The sequence below is a fragment of the Phyllostomus discolor genome, chromosome 12 (genome assembly GCF_004126475.2).
Source record: "Phyllostomus discolor isolate MPI-MPIP mPhyDis1 chromosome 12, mPhyDis1.pri.v3, whole genome shotgun sequence".
Taxonomy (NCBI): domain Eukaryota; kingdom Metazoa; phylum Chordata; class Mammalia; order Chiroptera; family Phyllostomidae; genus Phyllostomus; species Phyllostomus discolor.
This window is the reverse complement of record NC_040914.2, coordinates 20,065,143-20,075,688: the sequence shown is the minus strand read 5'-3', so window position 1 is coordinate 20,075,688 and position 10,546 is coordinate 20,065,143. Positions and strand designations below refer to the sequence as shown.

At 55.9% G+C, this 10,546-nt stretch overlaps 1 protein-coding gene across 2 annotated transcripts; it reads left to right on the top strand.

Annotated features, from left to right (window-relative positions):
- The first annotated feature begins 197 nt into the window (after window positions 1-197).
- MAMSTR (MEF2 activating motif and SAP domain containing transcriptional regulator) lies at window positions 198-7,555 on the top strand. Of its 2 annotated transcripts, none has more exons than XM_036012507.1 (10): window positions 198-685; window positions 1,177-1,255; window positions 2,414-2,452; window positions 3,054-3,229; window positions 3,402-3,586; window positions 3,952-4,054; window positions 4,257-4,451; window positions 4,711-4,896; window positions 4,977-5,031; window positions 5,166-6,203. In XM_036012507.1, the coding sequence occupies exons 2-10, from the start codon at window positions 1,198-1,200 to the stop codon at window positions 5,447-5,449; spliced, it is 1,281 nt and encodes a 426-aa protein (XP_035868400.1). In that variant the 5' UTR covers window positions 198-685; window positions 1,177-1,197; the 3' UTR covers window positions 5,450-6,203. The 2 variants fall into 2 exon arrangements, with proteins under 2 accessions (XP_035868400.1, XP_035868401.1); XM_036012508.1 differs by having other exon boundaries at window positions 615-685; window positions 1,172-1,255; window positions 5,166-7,555.
- The last annotated feature ends 2,991 nt before the right edge of the window (window positions 7,556-10,546 follow it).

Below are 10,546 nucleotides of genomic sequence, written 5' to 3'. Positions count from 1 at the left end.
GTTTGATCTCCAAGTCCACACTCTAGCCCCCTCCTCCCTCAGACCCAGGAGTCTGGGCTCCCTCTGGGCCTTCCTGTCTGTCGGGCGCACTGCGGAGTCCCAACACCTCTTTGTCCCTATTCCCAGCATCTGGAAGCTGGGGTCCCAGCCCACTGCTCCCTCAGACCCAAGAGCCCAGGCCCCGCCCCCTTTCCTTCAAACGCAGGAATGCAGGTCCCTGTCTCCCCATTCCCTCAGACCCGGGAGTCCAGGGCTCCAGTCTGAACTTTTCACTCCCCTGAATCCGACTCCTGTTGCTGCGTCAGGGAAAAAGTAAGCGACAGGTGGCACCTGCCTGCAGGGTCGGGACGCGACCACCTGCCTCTGCTGCTCGCCCGGCGCCACTCTCCGCACCTGCTTCTGTCAGTCCGCCTGCCGCCGCCCCGCCCGACCCCGCAGCCCCAGGACGCGGAGGAGGAGCGAGCCAGGGAACCCCGCTGTCCGCCCCGCCCCAGTCCCTCTCAGCCTGTGCTCCCGCCCTTTCTCAGGGTTCCAGGCGGGACTTCTGTCTCCCCTCCCCTCTTCATGGGCTCTAGGCACGCCCCAAGAAGGGGGGGGGTCCCAGGCTAGTAGGGTGGAACCCGCGGCCTCAGCCTAAGACGGTGGGACAACCTGCCCCAGAGCACAGCCACAGCAAGGCCACCTGGTGAGAAGCCCCTGGGTATGGGGGTGTGTGGAGGGGAGTCCCTTCTGTCCCCTCTCTGGACCCAGTCCCTTCCCCACAGACCATGGTGGCTGACAAATGCAGATAGAAGAGACTTTCCCGTGCCCTAGGGACCTATCAGGTCCTTTCCTCCTTTTGATCAAGGATGTTGGATTCTCGTCCTCTCAGAGTATTAAGTTCTGGCCCTTCACCCCTTTCTCCTTCCTCCCCTTTCATAGGCCCAGGGGACCAGGGCCCCAGTGTCCTCCCTTTTAGTACCCAGGAGTCCCAGGTCCCAGGTCCTTTCTCCCCCAGGCTCCAGAGTCTGGTTCCCTAGCCTCTTCCTTCCCCGGGGATCCAGAAGTTATGGCCTGGGTCCTTCTGTCCCCGAGTCCTTCAGGCTCTTTCCCAGCTGCTTCCACGTGCAGGGACAGCCTCCTGACGTCCATTCTGCCCCTGCCTCTTGTGGGGGTCCTGCCCTCCTTCTAGTCCAGGTCCCCATCCCAGGCTTGGCAATGACCCTGGCGGCTTCCTCCCAGCGCTCCCAAATCATTCGCTCCAAGTTCCGATCTGGTGAGAGACTTCTCTCTGTGTTTGTAAGAAAGGGGTTCTCTGGGTCCAGGGAATACTTTAACTCTGGGAGTGTGCAGGTTGTGGTGAGGTTGGAAGGGGGTGATGGGGCCCACGAGGCATGTGTTTTCTGTGCAAAAGAGCACTTGTGCATAAAGGAGGCCCCAGCAAGGGGGTTAAGCTGTGCTGAATCAGTGTGTGTGCAGATGGCTGGTACAATGCTCATGCAAACAGTGGGGAGTGGACAGGTAGGGGTGGGGGTTCAGCGGGTCAGGTAATGCAAAGGAACAGGGGCTTACACTGACATGTGTGCAAAGTGAAATGCAGAGTGGAGATTTGGGAGCGACCAGTGTGAGAATGTGGGTTAGGGGACTGTGAGCTATCAAGCTTTGAAACTGTCAAAGTTGTATTTTAGGTCCCAGTGCAGGTAAGAAGTGTGCAAGTGAGTGGAACTGGAGGTCATTTCCTGAGTAGAAAAAGTACACCTGAGTGTGCAAATGAGGGTGCTCCTGTGACTGGGTGAGCGCAAAGACACAGTAACAAAAAGCAAGGAGTGTGCAAAAGAGTGCAACGGTATAAAGAGCAGAAATGTGCAAAGGGACCAAATCCTGAATGTGCAAATAAGTGTGTTAATGTGGCTTGGGGAGTGGCAAGAAAGTGAAGAGTGAAGAGTGTCAAAGGGTACCTACAAGTGCACAAAAGTGGTGTGTGTGCAAAACTAAAGCCCAGGGAGATGCCTGTTTGAAGGTGGGTGTGCAGAGGGTGACTTTGGGGAGGTGGCACAGAAGACAGCCAGCGTGTGCAAAGCGGAGTGCAGGGATAAAAGCAGGCGAGGAACAAATGGGTCGGGCTGCCAAGATGGTGCTTGTGCCAAGGGTGGGGTGGGCACACACTCCTGAGGGGGGCAGGTGGAGTTGGGGGCAGGGCTGCCTCCTGCATGTGTGCCGGCTGGCACCTAGCCCCAGAATGGCCCTGGCCCTTGGCGCTCTGCTGGCAGGGAGCAGGCGGGAGGCCCTGGAAAGGGAAGCCTGCATGGGGTGTGTGTGAGGGGGCTGGGCACGCGTGTCCCGCCAACAACTGCAGCTGGAGCCGCCTGCCAGGCCAGGCTCCTGGACACTCCCTTCCCGCCTTTCTCCTCCCACTCCCTTCTTCCTTCCACAGTCCTCCAGCTTCGGATCCACAGACGGTATCAGGACCCGAGTAAGTGTGGGCCCTGAAAGGGAGGGGATGGTGGCCCTGCCTCGCTGGGGCCTGCTGGAGTGCAGCTGCCAGGTTCCCTTGCTGGTTTCTGAGCCTCGGTCCCTCAGCCCCAGGCGTCACCGAAAATCATCCCATCCTGTCCTCTCTGGAGGTCCCAGGAATACTGGTCTCCTGCCACCCCACCCCTGGGCGCTCTTCCGTTATCCCCACTTCAGCGAAATGCGGGAATCCAGAAGGAAATGTCCCAGACTCCACATTCAGCACACATGGAAATCTCAGGACGTGGCTTTCTTCTCTCTCTCTCTCTCCCCAAGACCAGGAGTGCTGCGCCATCCGTTCCAGCAAAACCCCAGAAATCTGTGATCTTCAGCCACCACACCCCTTGGTGACTGAGGACATGATTTTGCCTTTCTTGAGAATATAAAACTCTGGGTTTCCAGTCCCTCTGCTCGCAGATTCAGGCACCCAGGCACCCAGCTCCCACCGCTTGGGTGTTGCTCCCTGGTCGTGTTGTCCGCACACCAGAGGGGGGGAGTCTGAGTCCTCCAGGACCCTCCTCCCCACACAGCCTTGCTCCTCCCTGCCTCCTCACTGCCTGCAGGCCTCTCGGGATCTTTCACTGCCTCTCCAGTCTCAGATTCAGATCCCTGGATCTCAGCCTCAGCCCCAGCTCTGGCCCCCACCGCAGCCTCACCCTCAGGTCCTGCCCCTCTCTGCTCCAGTCTGGGTGTTCTGCACCCTGAGTCACAACGCTGCCCTTGGAAGTCGCTGAAGAAGGTCAGTCTCCACTGGACTGAGGGTCCCTCTGAGTCTAGCTTTGGTCCTCCTTGCTGCTGGCCTTTTTGCTCCTCTCTGGTGGTGCCAAGCTGACCCCATTCTTCTCGTGGGGCTCTGGGACAGCGAAGTAGGAAGGGAGCTGAAGCATGTGGCATCACACCTGCTTTTTCAGGAGTCGCCCAACATCTCCCAACATTGGAGGGAGGCCAAGCCCAAGGGGAACTTGACATACCACCAGTACATTCCCCCAGAGCCAAGACAAGGGTCTAGGGCAGACCCCCAGGCCAAAGGATCGGCTGAGGGTCCCCCTGGGCCACCTCTGTGTGAAGAGATGAAATCACAGCAGCCACCTTCTAGGTATGACCTCTGTTCCTATCCTCCAGGAAGTTCAAGCCCTCAGCATCCTCCTCCTTCAAACCAAGTCTAAGGTCAGGGGAATCCGCCCTGAGTCCCCTTCTCCCCCAGGACACAAGAGTCCAGGTCCCCAGCCCCTCTTCCTTCAGTTTCTAGAAGTCCCAGCTTCAGGCCTGAGTCTGAGCCTCCAGCCTCTCCTCTCCCATGCACAGGAGCTAGCCTCCTGGGTTTGCTCCCTCGGGGACCCAGAATTCTGGGCCCCTATTTTCCTGCATCTTCATGAGTCCCCATATTTAAGGATCCAAGAACGCCTTTTCTCTGTGTGCCCCCTCTAACCTCTGTTTCCCCTCCCCCACCACTATCGCTAGGATGAAGCCCACTCCCCTCCCTCCCTCCCTCCCAGGAGTCTCCAACCCCTCGTCTCCTTCACACAAGTTGGAACTTCAGACCCTTAAACTGGAGGAGCTGACGGTGAGTGTGGAGAGCAGCTTCCCAGACTGGCCCTCACCCTCGGTGGGGACGCAGAAGTCGAACCCTGCAGCCTCAGCCCCATCAGAGATTCAGGACCTGGGGTCCCCAGTCCCTCCTCTCTCGGTTTCCAACTGTCCAGCCCCTGCATTCTCCTGTGCCCTGGAGCCCGCCCAGCACGGCCTCTCCCCGCCCCCCGCTCCAGGTCTCAGAGCTCCGGCAGCAGCTGCGCCTGCGGGGCCTCCCGGTGTCCGGGACCAAGTCGATGCTCCTTGAGCGCATGCGCGGAGGGGCCCCGTCCCGCGAGCGGCCGAAGCCAAGGCGCGAGGACTGTCCCGCGGGTGCTCCCTGGCCACGCCTCAGGCCTAAAGCCCTCGTAGCCGCCCGACGGCAGGGTTCGGTAAGGGCGGGGCATGCGGACCAATAAGGAGAAGACAAAGCAGAACGGGGCGGGAATTTGAGAAAAGACTAGCCAATGAAGCGTGGGGAGCGTGGCTAAGGGGGGAAGGAGAAGCCAATGAGAGAATAAGGGGTGTGGCGGAGGGGGATTGTGGAGCGAAGGGCCGGGCAGGGACCAGGGGGTGGAGCCACAGGTTGCAAGGGATTGGAGTAGCACTGAGTGGGCGTGGCTTATAGAAACACCGTCTTCTGGGTTCTAGTCCAAGCCAAGCCCAGCATCTCCCCTGCCCCCTGTTCCTCGTGCCGCGGGAAACTTCGTGACCGCTCCGGCTCCGTCTCAGTCTCCGGCTCCAACTCCGGCTCCAGCTCTGACCCCTTCCTCAGCACCAGCCTCAGCAGCCCTGACTCTGGAGGAGGAGCTGCAGGAAGCGATCCGGAGGGCACAGGTGAGAGGGACTGGGCCAGTGGTCCCCGGTCAGGATTTGGGCCGGAGTCCCAGTTTCACTCTGCTTCTGCCCGTCCGCAGTTGCTTCCGAACCGTGGCATCGAGGACATCCTGGAGGATCAGGTGGAATCTAGTGGTAAGAGCCGAACTTCTAGATTTAGGAGCAAAGGGGGCTGAGGTTCTGGACTCCTGGAAACGGGAAGCCCCTAGGGGTCTGGGGTCTGGATTCCTGCCTCCCTAAGTTCACACTCCATTTCTTCCCCCCCGCAGACCTGCTGCCCCCTATCCCCCTGGATTTCCCAGGCTCTTTCGATGTGCTGTCCCCCTCCCCAGACTCCAAAGGCCTCTCATCTGTCTTCTCTTCCTCGCTCCCGTCCCCCACAAACTCCCCATCCCCATCTCCCAGGGGCCCCACGGACTCCTTGGACTGGCTGGAAGCTCTGAGTGGGGGTCCTCCACTGGGCTGTGGCCCCCCAGCCCCCAGCATCTTCTCCACTGATCTATCTGATTCCGGTGGCACCCGGCTGTGGGACCTGCTGGAGGGTCCCTGGTGAAAGATTCTGGGTTTCTGAGGAACTGAGAACTGGTAGGGATGGAGAGGTCACTGAGACAGACTCCTTGAGGGAGGAGTCGGCACAACCAGCAGAATCCCCTCCCACCACAAACCCAGAATCAGAAATGACCCTCATCTCCACCTGGCCCCTAAATGCTGCCCACATGCCAACCACCTGACTTTCGCCTGCCCTGACCTCCACGATCGTGTGGTGGGGGAAGGGAGGTCTCATTTGCTGCGGTCCAGGGCGAACAATCTGCTCGCTGCTTCCTTCCGAGACCTCTTGGATGTCTTCTTCTCCTCATCCTACCCACTACACGGCTACCTGTTGCTGGGGCATCGGGAAGGTGGTGTATGCTTTTTTTGGATGCAGGAGAGGGGCAGGAAGGAGTGGGGAGGGAGAACAGAGAACAGGCTCCCCTCGGCTTTCGGTTGGAAGTGAGAAAATCAGAACCGTTACGTACGAGGTCAGATTCTCTTGGAAGCAGAGCCTGAGACAAGATCCATGTGTCCGAGATTTATTAAAGGAATGCTCCCAGGAGGAAGCCAAAGGGAGCAGGTGAAATGGGACAGCAAGAGGGAAGAAGAGTACTAGGTGTGTGCTGTCAGGTGAAGTCCCAACCTCAGCCTGGTCCCTGAGGATAAATTAAGTTGCAGAATCTTTCCCACCTTGCAATAAATGGAACTGGGCCTTTAGAGCAAAGGGAGATCCCCGTTTAGGTTTTCAAAGCTGAATCACAAACCACCTCAAAACGTAGTGTCTTAAAATGATCACTAATTACAGTTGTTCACAATTCTGTGGGTTGACTGGGCTCAGCCAGGCGGTTCTTCAGCACCATATGCTTTCGGCTAGGGCTGTGAGATCCAATGTGGCGCTCTCACACATGTCTGGAGCCTTGGCAGGGGTGGCTCCTAGGTTGGACTCATCGGGGCTGGGGGCAGCTGGACTTCTCTCATTCTCTGTGCGGGCTCAGTGCCCTCCCTCTCCATGTGGTCTCTCCCGCAGAGACATGGACTCCTTAGGAGGTAGCTCAGGTCTTTGCCAAAGCAACCCTCTCTCGGAGAGGAAGCAGAAACTGCCAGTCTCTTAAAGACTGACCTTGGAACAGACCCAATGTCCTTTCCACCGTTTGTATTGGTTGTTTCAAGTCAGGCCAACCCAGGCTGAATCTGGGAGGGGACCACTCCAAGGTGTTAACATGGAGGGGATGGCATGGTCACTTGGGGCCACATTTGGAGACTTGCTACTACACCTCTCTGGTTAGTCATGGGCTCCGTGTCCTGAGAGGGGGCTGGAACACAAAGTCCCAAGCACTTAGACCCCAAGAAGCACCCAGAGAAGGCCACAGGGTAACCTGTTAGCAGCAAAGTGTTTTAAAGTGCAGATGCTATTAATCCGAGTGAGGCCAACAGGTCAGATGATCGCCGTTGAAAAGACAGTCTGTTAGCCCTGACGGGTGTGGCCCAGTCAGTTGGGCATTGTTCTGCAAAGTAAAAGGTCTCTTGTGCGATTCCCAGCCAGGGCACATGCCCGGGTTTCGGGGTTTGTTTTCGGTCCCAGTTGGGGGTGCCTAGAGAGGAAGCCAATGGGTGTTTCTCTCTCGCATCACTGTTTCTCTCCCTCTCTTTCTCCCTCCCTTCCCCTCTCACCACCGCCCCCCAAAAATAAATTAAAAAGACAGTTTGTTATTCTCACAGATCCCAAAAGAACAGAGCATCCCAAGCCATGCAGGGCCATACAGAGAAGCACCAGGGTCAGCCAGGAGGCAGAGGGGGAGAGGGGAACCATGGTGAGAGCAGTTGCTGTGGCTTCTTCAAGAAGGAGCACATGGGGCGGGGTAAGGAGGCATAAGGTTAGCTGGTTTGAATAATTTCAGCAGCCTCATGGGGTCCTGAGGTACCTGGAACCTGGCCCTCGGGAGATCGGGCTGAAGGGTCAAGTCCCGGAGTATAACGTCTTAAAAAGAGAAGTGGCGGGGAGTCTGGGCTGTGGGCTGCTGGGTCCGCGTGGGAAAGGCCTGGACACAGGTGCGCTCGTGATTACCTCCAGGAATTGGCTGGCCCTGTCAGCCAGGCCCCAGATGTCAAAGCACCGCCCATACAGAAGAAAAAAAAAGGCACAATTATTGCACAAAGCTCTCGGCAGCTGGGTGCTGGGTGAGCAGAACTGAGAAGTGTCCACTACAGGTGGAAAGGGACAACAGATCAGTCCATGGGCCAGGACCCGGAGCCAGTGATGTCCCCTTGTCTTGCTGGCAGCGTCCTCATCTGTTCCGGCAGCCAGTGTGGCTGAGAGAGCTCACTGAGATAGTCTACAAACTGGCCCTGGCATGTGAGATGTGCGGATAAATATTCTTTTATTTTTTTTTTATCCTCCCTTGAGGACAGTCTTATGGGTTTTAGAGAGGGGGGAAGAGAAGAAGAGGGAGAAAAACATAAATGTGAGAGAGAAACATCGATCGGTATCCTCTTGAACACACTCCAACCAGGGACCAAACCCCCAACCCAGGCATGTGCCCTGACCGGGAATCGAACCTGTGACCCTTCGGTTATGGGACAACGCTCCAACCAACTGAATCACACTGGCCAAGGCTGTGCCAATGGTGCCTCATTATGCAGAAAGTTAGTGGACGTTAGAGATCCCCCCTGAAAACAAGGCAACGAATGCTCGGTACCATGAGGCAAAGGCGACCTCTGGTGTCTTCAGAATGCATCAGGTAGGATTCCATCCTCACTTTCCAGCTGACATCATTGAAAATCAAAGAAGGGGGGTGATATGCCCGGGGCCACACAGAGCGGGGTTTTCCATCAGGTTAATGAGTCCACGGCATGTGTCCTCAGAGTTGAAAAGACGAAGACCCTCCGTCTCTGCTCTGGTGCAGCTCAGACATTTGCAGAGAGAGAGAGAGAGAGCCCCAGCACAAGGCGATAAGTATTTTCACAGCAGTGGCACATGAGATTGCAGGGCCGTGGCTCCCAGGAAAGACCAGAAGCCGTTGGAGAGGCCCAGAGTGGCCAGGGGAAGGATCTTGCTGACATTTCAAGGATCAGGAGGAGCTGCACAGAGGAACCACCTGGAAGCCCGCATCCTTTGGAGGCAGACCAACATGCAAAGGCCTGAGGCTGTGAGGGTCCAAGCCACGTGGGGAACCTTGTGAGGTCAGGTTCCTGGAGCACAAGGTGGGTGGCTGCTGGGTCTTGCAGGACCCTTCAGGTCAGGCTGACAGCTGGTGGGAAAGGGGTGCAGCTGTCAGAACATCAAGAAGGGCCGTGGTGGGCGTCCTCTCTGTTTCCAGAAACATACTTCTATGCCGGTAACTATCTCCATATTAATCTGTTCACATCTCTGCCGACTCCCTGTCCTTGTCACTGCCTCCACCTGTCCTGTGTCCAGAGGAGGGCAGCCTTGGGCTGCGAGCCTGTGAGGCCTGGGAACAGCCCGAAAGTCAGGGGTGGAGGCTGAGGAATTCTCCAGAAGGTGGAGGTTCCAAAGAAGGGGCAGGTGTGGGAGGAGGTGGGTGAGTTGGACCCCAGAACCTGAGGGAAGGGCTTGGATCCTTCACCCTCCGCTGAGGCCTGTGGCCCACCGGCTTCTGCAGACCTTTCAGACCCTCCTTGCTGCCCCTGAGAAGAAGGCTGGGCCTCCCCCAGGGGGGCGGGGAAAACGGAGAGTTGGCCCAATGTTGGGGCGAAGGGAGCGGGAAGTCGGCTGGGGAGTCTGCTGGGGAGTCCTTAGCAGCCATGGGGGACCCCCTGCACCATGCTGGCCATCCTGTGATCACGAGACTGTGGGAGAATGGACATTACACGTGGTTGGACAGAACGCAATAGTGTCACGAGTCGCCCAGCTGTGCTGCATTGAAACGCGTACTCCCTGACTCAGCAAATTCACTTCTAATAATATATCCTAAAAACGCAGTATTAGCTCGCATGCAGAAAGATCTGTCACACTACAGCCGAGAGGGCCTGGCGACAAGGACGTGCTTGTCGGCATTATTTATAGTAACAAAGCCCAACAAACAACCTACAACCCTTCCCTTGGAGAATGCGTGTGCCACCATCGATCAGCTTGATGGAACCATTTGCAACTACCGAAGGGACTGGAGAGATGTTTCTGACGTGGCAGCTTAAAAAAAGAGAGTAAGTTGCCAATGTTTGCAGGATTCCATATTTTAAACCACACACACACACCCCAAAAATGATATTTGAGCCTTTTACATTTATTAATTTTTAAGTTTTTACAGCTTAAGGTTTTTTTTTTTTTCACAAGCATGCTTTTCTCCCCTAGATGGCTCAGTATTGAGTTTGTTAAGAATTTGTTAAGAATCCATCCTTTCCTCCCAAACTTGTAATGCCACCCTCAAAATACATTAAATTCTCAAATGGGTTTCTGTTCATTTCTGACTTTTCTAGGCAATTTCTTTTCATCTGTTTTCCATGTACTGGGATCACACTGTTTTATTTATTGAGGCTTAACGTTATTTTTTAACATCTGGGAGAGCTTGCCTGGTTCAGCACTCTCTACTTGTGGAATTTCTGAAGTTATTCTATTGTTTAACTACTTCTTCTTCTCCTTCTTGGTCAAAAGGGAAGTTTCTGGCCCCAAAATTAAAAATGTGAAAACCACTTATCTACAGTATGTGAAACCGTGAAATCATCCAGGGAGAACCACGGGCCATGGATAGAACCCTTGGGAATGCCAGTTCATGGAAGAAACAGCCCATGACCATGAACATCACTTAACTGGATGAAAAGGGACAGACAGGGTGACAGCCAGCATCCCACTGAAGTTCTCCACCCTCCCCGCTTCCTCGGACACTGCAGTAGCTTCCTAGGGCTGCCCTCCCCCATGCTGGGTGGTTCAGGCCACAGACATTGTCTCACAGTTCTGGAGGCTAGAAGTTCAAGGTCAGGTTCAAGTTTGCAGGCTTGGTTCTTTCCGGAGTCATGAGGGAGAATCCATTCCCTGCTTTTCTCCCAACTTCTAGGGGTTTGGAGGTGATCACTGGGATTTCTTGGCAGGTAGATGCATCATTCCAATCTCTGGATTGTTTGAAAACAATTTTATTTATTTTTAGAGAGAGGGGAGGGAGAGAGA